General features: G+C 42.4%; 1 protein-coding gene and 1 non-coding gene across 2 annotated transcripts in view; both read right to left on the reverse strand.

Annotated features, from left to right (window-relative positions):
- Positions 1 to 22775, reverse strand: part of HSD17B12 (hydroxysteroid 17-beta dehydrogenase 12) — a 166237-nt gene that overhangs the window by 9000 nt on the left and 134462 nt on the right. Inside the window, exons 7-9 of the mRNA XM_065944514.1 lie at positions 17424 to 17458; positions 9237 to 9318; positions 7555 to 7620 (exon numbers count right to left, since the gene is read on the reverse strand). Of these exons, the coding sequence (XP_065800586.1) occupies positions 7555 to 7620; positions 9237 to 9318; positions 17424 to 17458 (183 nt within the window). The remainder of the gene's footprint in view (positions 1 to 7554; positions 7621 to 9236; positions 9319 to 17423; positions 17459 to 22775) is intronic.
- LOC136176112 (U6 spliceosomal RNA) lies at positions 22453 to 22555 on the reverse strand. Its single transcript, XR_010664492.1, has one exon. It is a non-coding gene; the product is annotated as a U6 spliceosomal RNA (small nuclear RNA).

Genomic DNA, 22775 nt, shown 5'->3' on the forward strand with positions numbered 1-22775 from the left:
ATGGGATTGCAGAGTTGGACGTGACTGAGCAACTGACACTCTCCCTTTCAAACTAAACCTAATGGGTGCTTTCAGTCAGTGAATGATCTCCGTGTTGAGAACATTTCCAGAGACCTGGCTTTCCCCAGCTCCAAGCAAGAAAACTATGGTGCAGGGTAACACCCCAGGGAGAAGCACGGGGGCCTGGCAGAAAGAACACAGACCTTGGCGTCACTCAAACCCACCTGACCAATCCGGATGGGAAACTCCTAAAGTCCCTATACCTCCCCCACGCCCCCAACACAGCATCCTCCTTTAGAGTCTTCACAGAACGGATCGCTGTGTGAAATCGTCTCGTTCGTGTGTGTGTGTTCGCTTGCTTGCTGTCTGTCTCCTTCTCACCAAATATAAACTCTGCCGCAGCAGGGCCTCCACCTGTCTTTTTGCCACTGCAGCCCCACCTCCCAGCAGTTCCCTCCCAGTATTTCTTGACTGAAGAAACGTGAAACACAATATGCACCTCTGGTTTGGGACTCACTCTCTCTTGTCATCGTAGTGTGCTTAAATGTCTGTCTGTGTGGGTGCCTTGAGGACAGAACTGTGAGTCTTACTCACTTGCTTCCTCCCTGCCTGGCTGAAGAGCCAGCCAGGAGCAGGCACCTGGTGACTGAGCAGCTGCAGGGACCTCAGGCAAGTTACACGACGCCTACTGATTCTTTGCCTCCTGGTTGTAAAAACGGGATTGGGTTAACATCTCTCTCAAGTGAGATAACAAAAGAGGTGAAAGCATTATAGGTAGTCAAAATAAATGTGAGTTTCTTTCCTCTTTATGTCATGCTTCTGTATCATTGCAGAGTTTCCAGTGTTTTTATTTATACATGCAATATCACGTGTCCCCAGAAGCGAGAGGGGAAGGCTGACTCTCAAGGGAATGAGGCAGCTTTCTGTGGGTTAGACCACAGAGGGATGTTATCAGACTAAACCCCAGCCTGCTGACTCTAGGCTCAGCATCCTTCCCTTACCGCCACCAAGCACGCTGGTAATCAGTGTGGTCTGCGTAAAACCACAGCCTGGACGGAGAGGCTGAGACTTCTGGCTTTGAAATGGCTAGATATCTGGGCAGGGCTTCACAAATTCTTTAGCATCAGAAAGCTCTTCATGGGGACTTCCCTAGTGGTCCGAAGGTTAAGACCTCACACCATCACTGCAGAGAGATGTGCATTCGATCCTTGCTTGGGGAACTAGATCCCACATGCTGCGTGGTGCAGCCAAAAGATTAAAAAAAAAAAGCTTTTCATAAGGCAGGTTTGTGAAGAGTCATTGCTGATGCTAAATCTAGGAGAAACTGTGATGGGGGTAGGCATGTGCGTGGTCTTCAGTGCGTCTCCCCACAGACTGCTTATCAGCGCGAGGGGGAAAGGAACAGTCACGCTACAGCAGAGACACCAGGTAACTCTTTGACTGAAGGGCCGACGTAGGCATCAACAGGAAGGGGCAGATGGATATCACGCATCTCTGGATGTGACGCCCTGAGAAGGCCACAGCGTCACGTATGTCATTTTGCCAGGAAAACATAACCCGAATCTGACCATGAGGAAGCATCAGAGAAACCCCGAGCGAGAAATGTTCCATTAAAAAGGCAGAGGAGTCCTATACTCTTCAAAAATGTCAATGTCATAAAAGACAAACAAAGGTTAAGGATATATTCCAGATAAAAGGAAACTCAAGAGACAGGAAAACTATATGATACCTGGTCCTAGACTCAATTATTTACAGGAGGGTAAAAAATGCTATAAAGAATATTACGAGAGAGTTCTCTGATGGCCTAACGGTTAGGATTTTGAGCTTTCACTGCCATAGCCCAGGTTCCGTTCCTGGTCGGGGAATTCGGATCCCATAAGCCACGAAGCTCAGCGAAGATAAGAGATACTGTGGGGTCAAAAATTAGAATGCAGATGGTAGGTTAGATAAAAACACTACATCAATGTTAACTGTAAAGGTGGTAACTATTGTGATTAGTTACAAGGGTATCCTTATTCTTTGAAAATACACTGAAGGATCTGGAGGTGAAGAAACATGATACGTGGAGCTCAACTCTCAATGATAAAACAAATGGAGGAAAATATTAACCATAAGTGAATCTGCATAAACAATACTGGGGTGTTCTTTGTACTGTTCTTACAAGCTTTCTACAGATTTGAAATTATTTCCAAATTAAAAAAAACACACACTTAAGAAGGCCTGTGAAAGTTTTACAGAATAAGAGATCAAGAAGTACAGTTTAAGGATGCCATCTTGGTCTCAGCTCTTTCTTACTTGCTTGGCGTTAAGGGATGGAGCCTGGTACTGGGGCCCACCAACTAGCCAGTCAGATCACTTACGACTTTGCCCTTTGAAAGAGTTAAGTATAACTTTGACTGGGATTTAGTTATAGGGTAATAATGAGAACAGATCGTTCTTACTAACAGAGCAACTTTTAATGAGATTTACAAGAATGTATTTCTTATCCTCTATTCTAACATCAACAGAGTCAAAATGCACCTCTCAGATGTTTCTTATCACTTGTTGTTGCTACTGTTTGTGTTTCCAGGAAAAGCTTATCTACTGGCAAATCTGAATTCATGAAGGAAATGTTAAATGCTCTTACAAAATTATAGGGAAGGAGTTGAAGGAAAGATGAGGAGAGCAAAGCAAAGAAAAAAATATAACAAAGGAATGGATATAAAACAATTTAGAATCTGAAAAACATTCTCTCTCCCTCTCCCCCAAAGAGCAATCTGTCATATCTCCACGTGGACACTGACCTAGAAAGAGAACTTGTTTTCCAAAGATTAGAAGAAACTGAAATGTGACATCATAGCATTAGCCTGGAAACCCTCTAGATAGAGAAGTTGAAAATTCAAGACCAGAGGCCTATGCGAGCAACAGAAGCCGCTCAGGCCTTAAAACAGAGGACTGTGCATCACCACACACAGCCCTGCACTGCCAGGGTCCTGCACCAGGCCAGCAGATGGCAGGTCTCTGGTGTGACCCGCACTGCAGGTGCCATGAGCAACAGAGACAAACATGATACAAAGCCCACTAGATGCGGTGTATCCAAGGAAACACTGGTTGGGAGGGGATGGGGGAGTTTGGGGCCAGAGAGTATCAGACACAGATACCTAATAAGAAATAAGAGGGGGGCTTCCCTGGTGGCTCAGGCTAAAGACTCCACCGGCCAATGCAGGAGACACGGGCTCCATCCCCGGACCGGGAAGGTCCTGCATGCTGCAGAGCAACTAAGCCCGTGCACCTCAAGGAGACAGCCCGCGCTCCAGCACCCAGGGGCCTCAGCTACTGAGCCCATGTGCCGCAAATACGGGAGCCCGAAAGCTCTAGAGCCCGTGCTCCGAGGCGAGAGGGCAGCCCCTGCTCACCGCAGCGAGGGGGCAGCCCGCACACCAGCGGAGACCCAGAACAGCCCAACAGATCCAGTTTTTAAAAGAGAGAAATACGACAGCAAAAGGGAAGGTGTAACCACGTGCGCCCAGCAGCTGAGATGGGGCTTCCCGGGTGAAGTGAGGCCGAAGCCCGGAGAGAGGGGCGGGCCCGCGGGCTGCGCTGCCCACGGGGCGGGGAGGAGGTGTGCACGGGGGGCTGGCAGAGGAGCGGGGTGCGGCCGTGCCCGCAGAGGAGGAGCCGGTCAGGGCGCCGCCGAGGGCGCAGCACGCGCCGCACACGCCAGCGTCCGCTCTGGCTGGAGTTCGGGTGGCATGATGGAGCGCTCGGAGGCGATGGCCTCTGCGGTCTGAACCCAATCCTGACCTTGATGGGCAGCCACTGGAGGACTCTGAAGGAAGGCTACACATCTCGCTTGCTTTGAATCAGATCGCCCAGGAAACGGTAGGTGGGAAGGAGTGGAAGGGAAACCAGCTGGTGAATACTCCTCACCCAAAGACCCAAGAAACAGAAAAAACCAATACTCTGTAAGGGAGCTGCATTCAGACTGGATTTTTTTTTTTCTTCCTTATCCCTTTGGTCAAAGTTAACATGAGAGTCTTCTACCTCAGCATTCTGATGTGTTCATGCAGAAACAACTACTTTTCCTCACAAACATTGTGGGTTTTGGTTTTTCGCCAAGTTCACTCTGAGTCTAACCTTGCGTGAATTCCCGGGACGGAACACAGGGATCAATGAAATCACATCACTGGTAATTCATCTTTAGGAAAAAGAAAAGCTTATCAAAGTAAAATATTTCCTAGACAAATGCTAATGTGTTTCTGTAGGAGCTGCTGGTCACAGCAGATCAACAGGCAGAGAACACGCAGAGATGATGTTTGAGGGAAAGACGGAAACGAGGGAAGGAACAGTCTCGTCTGTTCACGGAAGTTCAGAAACTGCTCGTCGGCACTCACAGACTCCCTTTTGTCACTGAAACACTTGGCAGCTTCTGGTCACATTGCCTCCAGGTCACTCGCCAATGGACCTTTAAGATTCCTACTGGGTCTCTATAGTGTTTAAAAATTATTAGTTAAAAATTCTAAGTTAATAGCTTGAATATAATTGATTCATCAGAATAAGAAGATGGCATGACACGGGGTGGCACGTGAGGCCTGACCTCCCCTGAGCGCTTTACGGAGCTCCTGTTACCAAAATACAACACCTTCTATGTAGCAGATTCAGACTGTTAGCATTGAAATAACTGGTGTCAAGAGAAGGGGAAGGCGGGAGCGTATAGTAGTTCCATATAAAATTCAGGAGTCTTGAAAACCCTGACCTTCCAGGGTACCCTGTATTCATGGGGGGCTGCAGACTGGAGTAACACCAAAGGGCTATGATATGGAAGGAGGTGACATTTAGAGGAACAGGCTCTAAACTGACCCTGGAAGATGAGGAAATATTTACCCTAAAGATATAAGGGAGGAAATGGAACTGAACAGCCCAGCACCTTCTGCCTGACCAGATGGAGCCAATAAATGTTCAGTGGGGTTCCCAGGTAGTGCTAGAGGTAAAGAACCTTCCTGCAGTGCAGGAGACTTAAGAGAGTTGTCTTCGATCCCTGGGTGAGGAAGACCCTCTGGAGCAGGACATGGCAACTTGCTCCAGTACTCGTGCCTGGAGAATCCCATGGACAGAGGAGCCTGGTGGGCTCCAGTCCAGGGAGTTGCGAAGAGTCGGACACGGATGAGTGACTAACTCTAGGATCATTAGGAGATGCCATGAAACACATAGAGACATATGAAGTACCTAGCATGATGCCTGAAGAGTATTCCCTCTAACATTAGCTATTTGTATTGTGATTGATCATCTGGGGCTTCAGGGTGCAGAAAGGAAAATACTAGGCTCACAGAATGGAAAGCCATAAGGAACACTGGATGTGTGAAGAGGTGGGCGCAGGTCACGGACAGGAGCAGGAAAGAGATAAGGATTGCAGTCTCTCCCGAGACATTGACAAAAATGTGCCTAACCATGGAAAATGGATGTGCATGCTGCGATTCATGGGGTCGCAAAGAGTCGGACACGACTGAGCGACTGAACTGAACTGACTGAACCGTGGAAATACTGTGAGCCATCATTTCTTTGTGTTGAGCGATAGCTGATATGAGACTGATACCCATAAAAGCCCCTTCATTGGATCCGTTATGTTCTGTATTGTATTTTCACAGCATTGTATCTGTTAGCTACATAATAAAATCCAAGGTCTCTATAAAAATTAAGTCAAAATGGATCAAAGGCCTAAATATTAGAGCTAAAACTGTAAAATTCTTAGAGGGAAACATAAAGGGGAAAAATCAACTATACTTCAATAAAGTTTTTTTTAAGAAACCTAGGGGGAAAGCCTCATGACATTTGATTTGGCAATGGTTTCTTGGCCATGACACCAAGAGCACAGGTGACAGCAATGAAAAATAAGCTGGACTGCATCAAACTTTAAAACTTTTGAGCACCAAAGCAAACTACCCACAGAGTGAGAAGGTAACCCACAGACTGGGAGAAAATGCTTGTATATCATATATCTAATAAAGGGTTAATGTCCAGAATATATCTAGAACTCCGACAATTCAAAAATAAAAAAGCAAACAACCCAATGAAAAAATGGGTGGAGAATCGAACAGATACTTCTCCAAAGAAGATAGACAAATGGCCAGTACACACTTGAAAAGATGCTCAACATCAATAATCCTTAAGGAAATGCAAATCAAAATCAAAACCAATACGCATAAGCATCAGCTCAGATCAGTCACTCAGTCGTGTCTGAATCTGCGACCCCATGGACTATAGCCTGCCAGGCTCCTCTGTCCATGGAATTCTCCAGGCAATAGTACAGGAGCAAGTTGCCATTTCCTTCCTCCACCAGAGGATCTTCCGGGCCCAGAGATCGAACCCACGTCTCTTGTGTCTCCTGCATTGGCAGGCAGATTCCTTACCACTGTGCCACCTGGGAAGCACTCATAAGGATGGCTATTACTAAAAACAAGTGAAAAGAAAATACCAAATATTGGTGAGGATGTGGAGAAATTGGAACCCTTATGCATTGCTGGTAGGAATATAAAATAGGGCAGCTATTATACTGTAGAAAACAGGAAGGTGATTCTTCCAAAAAAGAATTATCATATGATCCAGCAATTCCATCTGTGTACATATCCAAAATAACTGAAAGGAGGGTCTTAAAAAGATGGGTGTAAACCCACACTCAAAGCAGCATTATACACAGCAGCCAAAAGGTGGAAGCAACCCAATGTCCATCGACAGATGAATGGATAAACACATGTGATATATACCAGTAACAGAATTACATTAAGCCTTAAAAGGAAATTCTGACACATGCTATAACATGGATGAACCCTGAAGGTATTATGTTAAGTGAAATAAGCCAGTTACAAAAAGACAAATACTGTGGGATTCCACTCCTACGAAGTACTGGTGTAGTCAAATTCAGAGACAAGAAGTAGAATGGGGGTCGTCAGAGGCTGGAGGAGGGTAAATGGAAAGCGACTGTTTAAAGGATGGAGAGTTTCAGTTTTGGACAACTGCAAAAAGTCCTGGAGATGGAAGGCAGTGACAGCTGTAGACAATGTGAATGTACTTAATGGCACTGAACTGAATACTTAAAAGTGACAGAAATGGTGCTTTTGGTGTATATTTTACCACAATTTTAAAAAAGTAAAAAATCACTACCATACCTATATCAACCTGGTAAATGCAGTCATCCTCACTTTAGTAAAAGTTAGCTTTATTCAGCACTCTCCTCTCCTATCATTGATAAACTGTGGCACTCCTAGCATACTTGGCAGCTAAGAGATACTGATGGTCTAATTCTTTCAAAATAAAATCATAAGCACTTACAATTACTATGTACCAACTGTTTATGCTGCATAGTTCTACTTTAGGGGTCATTGCTTTAAAATTCTAGAGAATAACTGTTTAAAATCTAGACTTAAGGGCATAGAGGAAAAGAAACCATGTCTTTAACGGTGTGCTAACGTCACATTCACTTACTTAGGGATGTGATTTTCTTTCGTTGCCAAGACAGCAACTGTTGCTGTGGAAACCACACAAAAACAGGGATACTTAACTGAACCGAACTCTACTCACCTGCACAAAGATGCCCTTGCTCTTATATTCCTCATGGAGGCATTGAGAGAAGAAATCTACAAAAGCCTGGGAGGGGGTGGGAGTGAGAACACACACATTACATCAATCGGCCTGATCTGTAGCCATGGAAACAAAAATAATCAACTAACCATTTAACACTATAGTTTCTAATCATTCTTTTCACTTCAAATGAAGATGAGACCTTAAAAAAAAAAAAACTCAAAACCTCACATTTTCTTTATCTGCCACTTAATTAAGTATTCTTTAACCAAATATAATATCTAAATCAAATTCTGATTGAACTGGAAGAGGCTCTTCTTATCTTTTCTGTTTTCAGAAAATTACTTTCCAAGAAAAAACCTCTTATTATATAACAAAGGATACATTCCTCTTCCCCACTTGCCATTCGAACAGAAACACAGTATGAATTCTGTTCAAGTCTGTTCTACGGGGATTTTGTTGTCAGTAAAGAGAAGAAAAGAGCAAGCATTCTCTTCGTCCTTTGGGATGGCAAGATCCAAGAAGTGTAGAGATGAGCGTGACAGCCCATCTTCTTCCAACAGAACAACTCTAAATCTATTTGTAAAATATACCATTTTTTCAAATGTGGACTCAACCTCAGGCTTGAAATGTATCAATGATGACTCTACTAGAGTCCCTGTTAATAATATCAATAGTCTTGTGTCTGTGGAGCAGAACAGGCTGGAAGAAGTTCAGCAATCACTTCAAGAAACATGGTGTTCATTTTAAACACGCCTACTGTATGTTTCAGAGATACAGAAAGCAGGTAGATTGCAGGGTGGGGGGGGCGCGGCAAGCTTTTCCAAAATACAGTACTTTCCCATTTTTCCAGGGGCCAAAAGGCAAGGGAAAAGAGGGCAGGTATTTTGCTCTTTATTTCCCCCTGCACAATGCAAGCTCTTACTGTGCATTTTAGTTTGCTCATTTTCCCCTAAAAGCAGCATCTCAGTGGTCACCTTTACTTCAGAGATGTATCCTATGCTTCAACAATGTATTTGAGAACAATGCTATCAACCTGCAGGCAGTATAAGATGCATTCTAAATCACTGTCCTGGTAGTAGTGTGAAGAGGTGAATGGTGATGTGGTACAGAATTACGGAATCTCACAGAGAGCTCTGGAAATTCTTGTCTCACTCCAGAAGTGGCAGTAAATATCTATGAATTTTGGGTAATGTTGCCAAACAGTCACAGTTTCCCCATCTATCTTGTGTCTACTGTGTTTACCTATGTGCTGACTAGCTGCAATCCTACTCCTCAGCTCTGCGGACTTGGCACTTACGCTGTATGCCGAGTCATTCATGAACCAAGTCCCCAGTCTTAGACTCATTAACACCATGCTCTGATCCGCTGGGCTAACTGGCCCAGACCGGCTCTCTATTGGAAGTACAAATACCAGTTTTAAAACCAGTGAACCGTGAGGGAAAAAAAAAATCATCTGTGGATCTGAGATCTTGGTGCCTCGGTTTGGTTGTAAAGTTGATACCAGTCAGTCTATCTCCAGCTCCGGCTCTTCTGAAACTAGGGTTGGCTATTTTCCTTTTCTTCTCAGTCCATTTGAAAATGGCTAAAGATAGAACTTCAAGAAAGTCCCTCGCTTGTTTCTCAGACTGAAAACTATTCTTTATTCTTCTTCTGACACCATTTACTAAAAAACTGTTCACCTTGGTTGCAGAGTAGATGGTCAACAGTGGAACTGGGTACATGCCACTGGTCGAGGAGATGTTCAGAATTACCCCTTTGGATCTAAAAAAGAGAAGATGCAAGTAAACAGTCTGAAACCAAATATACAATTGTAAATTACAGATTGAGCTATATAAAATTATTTGATATAGAATGACCTGGCTGTTTTTCTTACCCACCTCTGTCCTTGCCTTTCATCAGCGTGTGCTATGCTTGGTCAGTGAATGAGGCATAACTCAATCAACTAAAAATAGCTCTTCTTTGCAATCAGCTCACTGCTCAGTCTTAGTAATCTGGGGCATGACCAGATTAGATCTTCAGTCTTCTTGAGTTGATTTCTATCCTCTGAGGTCTTCTCTGGCCATAGCACCAAGAATTATCACTCTTAAAAGCACTCTCATACTTCTGGTATGCTTTTAATTTGGCACATTGTCACATACTATTGTGCTGCAGCATTTAATCATTCTATGATCATCAACATTTTTATCCCTCATAAAACCCATCCGCTTCTTAACATCATAGCTCTTCATTTATACTTTTCCTCAAAATACTCTTGCCTGTGGTGAGCATGTAACAGGTATGTACATGAATGAATGGTTATGCCCCGCCTTCTTACCTTCCCAGGTGGTAGGCATTCAAGTGCTAAATGAAGAGCTGACTCTAAAGTCACGCTACTCCATAGTTCACCAAATCATATTCTTTTGCCAAAAGGCAAAGTTCAATTTCTACTATAACTTTTAGAAACTAATGAGATTTCAGAGTCAGAAAGTTACCAGGAATGACTCGTTCTACAAATAGTAAAAATTAGTTTGAGAAAAGCAATGCTGTAAATATACCAAGCATAGCACATGCTGATGAAAGGCAAGGAGAGAGGTGGGTTAGAAAAACAGCCAGGTTATTCTATTTCAAATAATTATATATCTCGATCTGTAATCATGTTGCTAGCAATTGTATATGGCTTGGGTAAAGTGTGAAATTAGGGTTTGGGGAATTTTAGACAGAATTAACAACCAACTTTTGGTCCTCAAATCCATTCTTCTCAGGAGGGTTGGTCCCCTTATTCAGCAACTTCGACCTGACCCTACCTGTCTCCTGCCCTCTAGATCAGGTTCCTTTCCTTCATCTTTCATGCTCCCGACTCTCTGTGACCCCATGGACTGTTATCCGCCAGGTTCCTCTATCCATGGGATTCTCCAGGCAAGAATACTGGAGTGGGTTGCCATTTCCTTCACAGGGGATCTTCTCTACCCAGGGATCAAACCTGAGTCTCTTGCATCTCTGGAGTTGGCAGATGGATTCTTTACCACTGTACTACCTGGGAAGCCTTTCTTTCAACTTGAAAGTGAAAGTTGCTCAGTCGTGTCCTACCCTTTGCGACCCCATGGACTATGCTGTCCATGGAATTCTCCAGGCCAGATACTGGAGTGGGTAGCCTTTCCTTTTTCCAGGGGGTCTTCCCAGCCCAGGGGTCGAAGCTAGGTCTCCCTCATTGCGGGTGGATTCTTTACCAGCTGAGCCACAAGGGAAGCCCCAGAATACTGGAGTGGGTAGCCTATCCCTTCTCCAGGAGATTTTCCCTACCCAGGAATAGAACTGCGGTCTCCTGAATTGCAGAAGGATTCTTTACCAACTGAGCTATCAGGGAAGCTCTTACTTTCTCATTATTCTTGGCCTGAATTTACTTCCCAAGGCCTTTTTTTTTTTTTTTTTTTTTTTTGTATTTTTTAAAAGGACTATATAGGCCCTTCTTATGCAAAATAATAAAAGAAACAAGACCAAATGGCTTCTAAGTTATTTTAGACATAAATCTGAAAAGAAATAATCCCCAAAGGTCACTCAGTCCATCTGCCAGCCTCTTAGGCGAGATGCCACTTCAACCATCAAATGGAAGTCTGGGCCCTCCACTTAATGAGTCACTAAAAATGAGTTGTTTTTTCGCTTCTGTTTTTTTTGAACTGAAGTCTTTATTAGTAATATACACTTTCCTAAGTGGTGACTCAATTAACAGGTTGGACTTAGAAATCAAATCTCAAATTTTCTGAAGAAAGTTCGAAACATTTAGTCAACGTATTAATTATACCGTTCGTGTAGTTTTTGCCTGTGTCTCTCACACACACAGAAAAGGCTTTTCTTTTTAAATTTTAAGAGTAAGAATGTCTATCAGGACTTAGAACCCAATTATTCAAAGATAAAAACAGGTGAATTAGCAATTAGTTATCTAGTAATTTCATTTTATCTATATTTGTGAGAAATTCCTTTGATTAAAAGGGTTTAAAAACCACCTTTGTTACTGAGACTTTTAATACAGTATTAATTTATGATGTTTAAAATATCTTTGTTTTTAGGATGTTAAAAATGTTCTGAAATTAGATTGTGGTGATGATACACTCTGTAAATATACTAGAAACCACCAAATTGTACACTTTAAATGAGCGGATTTTAGGGCATGTGAAATATATCTCAATAAATCTATATATAAAGAGAGTGAAATATATTTATAATTTATTAGAATGTGTTACCTTTAAGCTAAAAGCAGATCCCAATCAAGTAGAAGCTATCTCCTGCAATACAATCTGCTTTCTGAGAATAAGACCAAATCTTGGCACCCTATCCTGAGCCCCAAGCATCAATGTAAGTTTAGGTGGTGTTTTATTTTAACATTTTCTCATATAACCAGCAACTGCTATATCCTCACTCATCACAGCAAGTGAAGAAAAGCCATTTAAGTAGTTGTAGAAGATGGTGTTTTTCACTGTAGCCGATCACTGCTGGTTTAATCAGTGGGATTCTGGGCTAGATAATACTCAATTTGACTAAAAGGGCGGCATGTGCCCTCGAACAAAAATCTTACATTCTGTTTCTCTCCTTTCTTACAAGTGAAATACAATTTAAAAGTCTTCTAAAAGTTAAAGCTTAAATGCTATTAAAAATATTTTTAGGGACTTCCCGTGGTTCAGTGGCTAAGACTCTGAGCTCCATTTGCAGGGGGCCTGGGGTTCAATTCCTGGCCAGGGAACTAGATCCCACATGCTGCCTTGAAGACCGAAGATCATGTGTGCTGCAACTAAGACCCAATGCACCCAAATAAATAAATATTTAAAAAAAAAAACAACCATTTTTAAAAAGGAAATCTTGACCTCACCAAAATGGATTCCTAAAATGCCACTCACCAAAGCAATGATTTCAATACAGGAAAGTTCACTGCAAGATAATAAAAGCCTTGTTCCTTGGGATGACCCACAGGGATGGGATGGGGAGGGAGGTGGGAGGGGGGTTCAGGATGGGGAACACATGTAAATCCATGGCTGATTCATGTTAATGTATGGTAAAAACCACTACAATACTGTAAAGTAATTAGCCTCCAACTAATAAAAATAAATGGAAAAAATAAATAAATAAACAACAACAACAAAAAAACCTTGCTCCTGCTTGCAAAATTAATACAGACCAATAGTCAAATATGGTTTGCCACAATTATGCAAGCATGTGATTTGAGTTGTTTACTCCTTGAGGCAAGTGAGATTTTTGTTTCTCAAATATTCTACCCTAATTTAAAAATTTCCAGGGGTTAGAGTTAGTTTGACTTAAGTGAAAAGTTGGAATTGGAAGATACTTTATTCAAAACACAATATTTGTACTTCAAAAATGCATTAAAAAGTATAAAGAGAGAATGCACGAGGTCTAAGTAAACACGAAGCGGACAGCATTTATCACTGGAGCAAAATGACAGCAGAGAAAAAAAAAACACCTTTTCCACAAAAACACTGTGCTGCAGAGCAGCACATGTATTTGTCTGTCTTGCAAAAACCCTCCTGACACAAGTCCCTCTTTCTCTCCAAGGATAATGATATTCAACTTAGTTTTGTCTGGCTCACCAATAGCACCTTTGCAGAGCTGTCTTACTCTCTGTACTGTATACAGTATCTATTCTTTACGTAGAGATGGGGGTGAACATTTGGGATCGAGACACACAAAGGACCAGCCTCTAAAATCAACTACTCTATCTAGTGCTAATCCCCCATCTAAGCAGAATTAGTGACGTCAAACTAGTTTCCATGGCACAGCCAGACTCACGACAACTCTGTTATATCAAGCAGAAGGACAAAATGGGCTGCGCTTAATTGCACACAGAAACAAACATAAAACCAAACCCTGGCTAATCTCTCATTTTCCAGGGACTTGGGGAACAATTCTAAGATTGGAAGGTACATTAAGAATATTCACTGAAGTTCCATAATGAAGACTCCCGATACTCATATTTCTGAACATTTCCAGTTTGTTATGACAAGTACCCAAATAAACAAGTCCAGTAATATTTTCTGTGATACAACCTTCTTAATTCATCATGCTGCTTGCTTGCTAACAGCCACACAATGGTGCCTCAGTGGCGTAAGTTACTGAGGATCTACTAGAATTAAAATAATGCAAAGACAAAGAAGAAAACACCACTGCTGATGAGGAAGCACTTTTTCATCTAAAAATATTCTCTTCAATGACTAGCCCTCCCACAAGCCAGACATTAAACACACACAACCCTATGAAATTCAGTTCCTTGCATTTGTAGACTCCTTTCGTTATGCTTTCTAGAATTTCCTAAGTTCGGTGAAATTCCCAATTAGAAAACTCTCCTTAATGATCACTTGGATAAAAGAATTACCAAGTCTCTTTTCTCCCACACGTGCCCCACTATTCTATCAGACAGCTGTAGTATCCTTGTGCCCAGCTCTTAAACAGGACTGTCATGGAGGAAGTGCCAGGGCTCCCATGAAATAGTCTCTGATTTCCATCTTCCTTGGGACTCTCATCATTGCTCCACCCTGCAGGTGGGGAGGGAGAGAGACGGAGGCTTAAATATTGCTCCGCAGCACTGGAACACAAGTTTGGTCTTAATGTGGACAGCTTACAGGATACAGAGAGTGATGGCAGAAAGAGGAGGGTTGTGCAAAAAAGACTACCTCCCAGTTCTTCATCTTTTCACTTCTTATCAGGGAGCACTTAAGTCTGCTCTTGGAGGGTCATTAGTTTTTGTGTGTTTTTTTTTGAAGCTGAAACATAACACTGAATATTGGTACAGACAGTTCTCTAAGAGGTTCTCAAAAAGACTGAGAAACATATCAAAACAGAGTTCCATGTCAGAAAAGAATCCTGGATCACGGGGGTCAGGTATATAATTAGAACCAGCGATCCAAATACATTATACAAATATTGCTTTGTTGAAGAAAGTTTGCAAACATTTCCCACATGAAAGAGAACTGCCTGCCCTAAAACACCATAACATGTCATAATTCCACCTTAAGTAATACAGTACGAAAGAGGCTATTTTTAGCTTTTCCATGGTTGTTATGGCAACCACCTCCTGGCTCCAGCTGTACACAATGTTTATAATTCCAGGGACGTGGAAAGAGCAAGTTTCCTCCATAACATAATTACGTACTTTCTACTTCTATGGTAATAATAATACCTTAGTTTGATTACAGAGACTTGTTGACTTGTTTAGTGATAATCAGTTGGCCTTAGGCTATAGTTCTAGAGAGTGTGGAAAGCCACATGCATCAGAAGTGGAATCAGTGAAAGGAAAAAACAAAACAAACCCACCACAACAAAGAGCTCTGCTTTTCCTCAATGGAGATACGAAACCTACGGTAACCAACCATAGGAAATAGATCATTTGGGGATGGCTCCCAGGGCAGGCTATGATCAAATCACTTATGATGTGTAAGTAAGAATGCTTTGAGATGATCTGTGAACTTGGAGTCTTTCTTCCCTCCTGGGCACACAGCTGACAATGCTTCTGGTCTCCCCTGCAGTTAGCTGTAGCCTGTGGCTGAGTTCTAGACCAGGGAACGAGTGCAGAAGTAAAGGACACCACCTGCAGGCCTGACCCACGAAACACTCTGTAAAATCATCCTTCCTCTCTCTTCCCTCATTTGCTGGCTGGGTGCAGATACTTCTGCAGAGAACTGCAAGGCCTCAGTTGTGTCCAACTCTATGCAACCCCCTGGACTGTAGCCTGCCAGGCTCCTCTGTCCATGGGATTCTCTGGGCAAGAATACTGGAGTGAACTGCCATGCCCTCCTCCAGGGATCTTTCCAAGCCAGGGATCAAACCTTGGTCTCCTGCATTGCAGGCAGATTCTTTACTGTCTGAGCCACCAGGGAAGCCCAAGGGAAGAGTAGCCCCCCCAACTCCAGATGGAAGGAGCCCTGAGATTCCTGGATTGACTGTGTAGAGCAGAGTCCTGACCACTGATCCACACCGGACTCTAATGTGAGGGGAGGATCAACCTTTAGAATTTTAAGTCATTGAGATTCTGGCGTGGTCTGTTAGAGCAGTTAGCCTGCCTTGACTAATACAACAAGTAACGCCTTTAATTCAGACAGACAGACCTGTTCCTTCTCCTATCCCAAAAGTACCAATTCATAAAACCCCCTTACATTTCTGACTAGTTCTTCAGCCCCTGATAGCTTTCCACCAGATCATTTCACAACCTCGGTGTAAAATCAATTTGATTTCTTAAAGACAAGGATCCAATTCATCTTCCATATGATAAACTTTATACTCAGTGAAATGGATGGATCCTTTCCTTTGCATTCTTTATCTAAGGCTTCAGCTACAACTGTGATGGTGGCTCCTAGGTCTACAGAGATGTGTTAGCACTTCGTATCATGTATTAATTCACTATGTAGCCTCATGGCACTCAAGTTCTTTGGATCTCACTTTTTATGTCAAATGAGGGGGGATTGGTTTCAAGTACTGAAATTCCATGATTCTTCAAGTCTGATTCGTCATAACCAGTATCTCTTTGGATATGGTTTTTAACAACATAGTTAAAAATTCCTCTGTGGAATATAAGTATTTCTTTTTTAATGGGTAGAATACTACCCTGAATTTATACTGTGTCACTTGCAGATATCCAAGAATTAATAGAATTAAGCTGATGACCCAAATTTCATCCGTCTTGAGTTCTTCGCTGTCTGCCCGAATTCTCTATAATCATTCAGGATTCTGGTCTGGTTTGACCACCATCACTTCCATATCTGACCATCAGGAGCATGCTCAACCATCAGTAGTAGTTTAAAGGTTTTAACGGGAAAATTTACTAAAATAAAGCAATAAAGACACACAAAAAAATCACACATAAAATGCAATTACAAACAAAGAGCCTTACTAAAAAGTAGCTACCAAATCCGAACTTCAGTTTCCTCATCTGTACAATGGTGGGAGGCTATCAAAGTTATATAAGCAAACACTTATTGGGTTCTCAGTCCGACACCTGGCAAAGAACATGTAATCAATAAACATAAGCTGTAAATCCTTGCCTGAAGCTGGTCACAGAGACTCCTTCATGGAAGTAGGGTCCCTGGCTCTTTGCAAAGCTGTGATTCCTGTGTATCTCTCCCAAACTCAAAGCCATTTTGCACAGCAAGGATGACTGTGAAACCCTAAATTTAGCAAATGACCAAGCAAGCCCATCCGTCTGCAACAGGTTTTCTTTGAAAGCTTAGCCATCACTCACACTTCTCCAAGGGAGGAACAGAATTTAATTCCCATCTTATACTTCCTGCTATTCCTAACATAAGGACTTAGCAACACATTTCTCAAGAGAAAGGAAGACATCTAGCAAATCCTAGTGGAACCCAATACAAATACAGCTGAAGCTAGAGGACATAGCCTTTTTCCTCCAAGGGTGGGGGTGGGGGAGGCTGACCCCTTAAGATCACTTTATAACATGCCTGAGCTCCTCAAACATCCTTTCTCCCATAACAGAAAAACCAGAGGATGTGGAGTCTCACTTCATGAAACTCCACTGAGCTGGGCTCTGACAACATACCACTTTAAGAAGGCATTCCTGGGAATATCCTAGGAACTCTGTCCACCCCCTCAGAAGAACAGGCAATTGAGTTAGTGATGGTGACTCAGGCAGGCTTTTTAATCCTGATGGAAAGGAACCACCAACACCCTGGTGAGGGAAATAAAAGGGAATCGAGGGGAAAAGGCCTGCACCACCGGATGACTCATGCCCCACCGTGTGACTCGCCTGGCACATTACTCTGTCACCAAGACATGGAGGAGAGGTTCATTAGTCACTTTAATGAAATTTTCAAAGAAAGGATTCTCCCTATAAATAATCATGAGCTTGAGTGTTTGTGTGTGAGCTTATGACTCACCTTTCTACCATGCGAGGCAGGACCAGCCGTGTCATCTGTGAAAGAGAAAAACAAAACATCCATGGTGACTGAGGATGCAGGCCACCGAGAGTGGAGAGAACCTGCCCACACACACGAGGGGGGGAATCACTGAGCTGCTCCCCACTTCTACAGACAGCAGTTTATTCTATGGATTTATATATCAGGTTGGCCAGAAATTTCAACTGGGTTTTGCCATACCTTCTTATGGAAAAACCTGAATGAACTTTTTTTTTTTTTGATAGACAAACACACTCCACAGACAGAGTATGGGCCATGCAGAAGGTAAGAGCGACCTTTGGGGAAACATACTCCACAGAAGCACGGGCCGTCGCAGGAGGCGAGAGCAGCCCTGACTGAACGTTTGCAAGAGTGCATAAAGAGGAACCAGGGGAAATTACTGGAGATAACACGGGAAACACACTTTCAGTGAACCTGGCTAAAATTAGTCTTGCCAGAAATGTAATACTGGCATGGAGATCTTCAAATAAGTAAGGATTTATGGTGAAATCCATGTCTCCTAAAATACATTCTCAGTAAATGACATATGTTACAAGAAATATCCTGCCTACCAAACTTACTTAAGCTTTCTAATCCTAACAGATCAAATAATTTTTTTCCTATCAAAAAACCTTGAGGAGAATGCCATAAAGTGACATGTAGGCAAATATTAAGTCTATCTTCACACATATTTCTCCTCTTGCTCAAGCTAATTGTGAGTAAAATGCAACCTTAAAGAAAGTTGATGTTATCTGTCATCTTAAGTAACCAACAATGAAAAAAGGGGCACCAGCAATTTTATTCTTTATTGGCGGAGCCAAGCAATATGCAGGATCTTGGTTCCCCGACCAGGGCTTGAACCTTGGCCCTCTGCTGTGGAAGCACAAAGTCCTAACCATTGGACTACCACGGAATTCCATGGACACCCTCATTTTTAAAGGACTTCATGACTGTTGCCAACATATATATACTATGTTGAGAGAAACTATTAATACTTCTAAACTCTGTTTTAAGATATTATTAACTCAGAAAAGTTAATCCACTGGTTTAGTCAAGGCCACATCACAGTTAAGCACAGTTAAGTTGGAGCATGAACTTTGGACTCCAGCATACCATCAGTCCGTGAAGAAACAAATGCTGTTTTGTTCTAGAGAAGTTTGCATGCATGCCAGGCACAGGAATCTCAAGCTATCTTGAATAATATTATGTCTCAATCAAAATAGCATTCTGACAAAGAAAGCATTTTTTCCCTAGAAACACCTCAAAGAAAATAAAATGCATCCAGACTTCACCAACATAGAACCTGCTCTGAAGAACTCTCAACTCGGAAGTCAACTTTTGAGCTGCTGCATACACTTTTCCAGGAAGGACATGAATTTGAACCGACACCGTGTTATAACAGGAGAACACACTGCCAACTTCTAAACAGACAAAGTGGTGTCTTCAAAGCCTAGGGGGATTGTTTCAACAGAAGTCTCTGATGTCGCCAAATCTTGCAGGTAAAAAAAAGGAGACACTGTAAGAAAAGAGTTTGGCTTGAAGCATCTCTAACCTTCTTCCTTGTATAATGCCGTAACCTCAAATAGTTCAGTTCAGTCGCTCAGTCGTGTTCAACTCTTTGCGACCCCATGGACTGCAGCATGCCAGGCTTCCCTGTCCATTACCAACTCCCAGAGCTTGCTCAAACTCATGTCCATTGAATCGATGATGCCATCCAACCAGCACATCCTCTGTCGTCCCCTTCTCCTCCTGCCTTCAATCTTTCCCAGCATCAGGGTCTTTTCCAAGGAGTCAGTTCTTTGCATAAGGTGGCCAAAGTATTAGAGTTTCAGCTTCACCATCAGTCCTTCCAATGAACATTCAGGACTGATTTCCTTTAGGATGGACTGGTTGGATCTCCATGTGGTCCAAGGGACTGCGATCTCATATAAGGTGATATATATAACGAACCGAGCACAGACAGCCAGCACAGAGCAGGCCCTGAAAGGAAACCGTGTCCCTTGCTGCCAGCGTGTACTCTTTCAGGACGCAGCACCACTAAGTACCCAGGCCCCACTCCGGCTTGCTGTGCTTGACAGCTGACAGCAAAAGACGGTAACACATTTTGAGGTCATCCAGTTCAACTCACCACACAGAAGTTTCTGGACAGTCCCAGCAATACTGTCAAATACCTCAACTGGGAGCTTTTTAGGGTAAAAGAACAGCTCTAAAATTAGAGTGTCATGATGACGGTAGGACTGTATTCACCAAGAACCATTCAACTGTACATGTAAAATGAATAAATTGTAAAGTGCATAAATTACCCCTTAATAAAGCTGTTTTTTAAAGCAAATCTCAATAATCATATGGATGAGTTAAAGAACTGTAGTCACAAAATACATTTGATGTTACTTTATCAAATACAAGAAATAAAAGAGCTCTCAAAATGCTCTATGCATGGCCTGGAGCAACACGAAGTAATAAAACAGGCATTCTTCCACTCAGTAGAGGGCATGTTAGTTTCTTGGATTGGGGCTGGGTGATGGGAGCTCACGATGGAGTAGGAGAACAGGTATTTATATAAATAATTCTTACCAGACAGTGTTATGAGTGAGACAGTAGGGTTAAGGGCGGAGGGCACCAACACTTAGGAGACAGACTAGTTATGTCTGGGGAAACAGGCAGAGCTTCCCAGATTACGGTTCAGTAACATTCTGAAAGAATAAATGAGTTCCCTAGGCAGAAAAAAAATTCTAATCAAGGGAACAGAATGCGAAACTTACAATGTATGCTATAGAATTAATGCATTAAAAGAACTTGTTGTTGAATGGGTGTAGAAAGAAGTAAAAATAATGTGCATGCCATTATGTATGACTTGCAATCTGCATAACATACTACATCACAGACAGCAGGCATGGTAACAGATGTGGGGGATTTTGCTTTTAGGGATAGATGTGAGGCTGCCAGGGCTAACACTATGACAGGCGGCCTGGACCTAAGTTTCGGTTTCCCCTGAAATGGTAAGATTCCCTACCCGCATCAGGCCGCCTGGAGCCAGCCAATCAATATGCACCCAGTAAGAAACAAATGGAAAGCTGAAAAGCCTGCCAACACCCAAGTTTGAAAAAACCCGAGAAAGTTTGTACCAATAAAATTGCTTTGCAAACATGTAACCAATCGGCTTAAGCCAGCTACCAACCGTTTATGCATACCCTATAAATTTGGGTAACAGCTTGGGCTCGGGGCTCTCTGACCCTGCACCACTGCATTGGATGTGCGGCAGGAGCCCTGGCTCGAGTCAGTAATAAACTTCCCTTTTTTGCGAGTTGCATTGTCTTGGAAGCCTTCTCTCTTCCTGCTCGGGGATTCGGACATCGGGCAAAACAATAGATTATATGCATTTTTAGCAGTATCTGAACATATATTTTATTTAATACATTTCATCAGGGGACCACAATGCTTAGGCTCAGTATTATAAGGAGCTCCCCAGCATTCTGTAAGGAGAAATTGTTAAACAGTTCCCCCAATGTCCTGAGATTGCCAGAAACAAGATGAGGAAGAAGAAGACTGATAATAAAAAATGTTCTCATCCAGGGGTCAGGGTGTCTGTATGCACACGTGCATTTGGGGTGAGGAATGAAACTTGTAATGTGTGAAGCAGTAAAGTGGAGTTGACAGGGGGAGCCACTGACTGCCTAGTTTTTCTGCACAAAAGGAGACGATGAGGGATGGGATTTGTAGGCAGTGATCAATCTGGAGGACTACCAGGAAAGTCTACAAGATCCGCTGAAGGAGTCCTTTATTCTGATCAGGGATTTCAGTATCACTTGAATATTTAATAACCAGTTGTGCAGAGTTTTAAAGTTCAATTCAGGTTTTTTTCCCCTAAGACATAAATGTACACATTTAAATACAGTCCAATAAGAAACAGCACTTTAAGCTGGGCTATTAAGGAAATATAAATGCACACTTTGGGAGTTATTTTTTCCTTATACTGTGTGTATGTCATCTATGAAATGTCTCCTTTCTGAATGGTAAAAATTACCCAGGAAGTGATCAGAGACAAAATAAAGCCTGGGAAGGTATTATCTTATTTACAAAATTACATCAACAGCATGTTAAACGTTCAGTCAGTCCTGATGGTTGTTAATTTGTGGATAGCTTCAAAATATATTCACTTTTTCTCCCAGTTTCATTTGAGATATAATCTACATAACTTTTTTACTAGTTTAAGGTACACATCATGAAAGTGAAGGAGGAGAGGTAAAAAAGTGGCTTAAAACTAAACATTCAAAAAAATGAAGATCATGGCATCCAGTCCCATCACTTCTTGGCAAATAGATGGGAAAACAGTGGAAACAGTGACATGTTTTATTTTTTGGGGCTCCAAAATCACTGCAGATGGTGACTGCAGCCACGAAATTAAAAGATGCTTGCTCCTTGGAAGAAAAGCTATGACAAACCCAGATAGCATATTAAAAGACACAGACAATACTTTGCCAACAAAAGTCCGTCTAGTCAAAGCTATGGTTTTTCCAGTGGTCAGGTATAGATGTGAAAGTTGGACCATAAAGAAAGCTGAGTGCCAAAGAATTGATGCTTTTGAACTGTGGTGTTGGAGAAGACTCTTGTGAGTCCCTTAGACAGCATAGAGATCAAACCAGTCAATCCTAAAGGAAATCAGTCCTGAATTATCACTGGAAGGACTGATGCTAAAGCTGAAACTCCAGTATTTTGGCCACCTGATGCGAAGAACTGACTCCTTGAAAAAGACCCTGATGCTGGTAAAGATTGAAGGCAGGAGGAGAAGGGGATGACAGAGGATGTGCTGGTTGGATGGCATCATCGATTCAATGGACATGAGTTTGAGCAAGCTCCAAGAGTGATGGACAGGGAGGCCAAGCGTGCTGCAGTTCATGGGGTCGCAAAGAGTCGGACACGACTGAGCGACTGAACTGAACTGAAGGTACACACCATAAGGATATATGTATATATTGTAAGATGATTACCACAATAAAGTTTAGTTAACATCAAAAATACAGAATGCTTTACTATCTGTGTGTCACCCTTGCAGAGGGGCCATGCTAATCTCCTCTGTATCATTCCAATTCAAGTATCTCTGCTGCTGAAATGAGCGCTGAAACAAGTCTTTCCGTTCTTGTTATTCAGTCACTGAGTTGGGTCCGATCCTGTGGACTGTAGCCCATCAGGCTCCTCTGTCCCTGGCATTTCCCAGGCAAGAATACTGGAATGGGAAGTTAATTCCTTCTCCATAGTTTTATACAAGTGAATTAAAACTCAAGAAGTTTTAATAACACAAAGGAAGACGCAGTGTTTTCAATGCCTGGCTGTTAA

Source organism: Muntiacus reevesi, chromosome 9, assembly GCF_963930625.1.
Source record: "Muntiacus reevesi chromosome 9, mMunRee1.1, whole genome shotgun sequence".
NCBI lineage: Eukaryota > Metazoa > Chordata > Mammalia > Artiodactyla > Cervidae > Muntiacus > Muntiacus reevesi.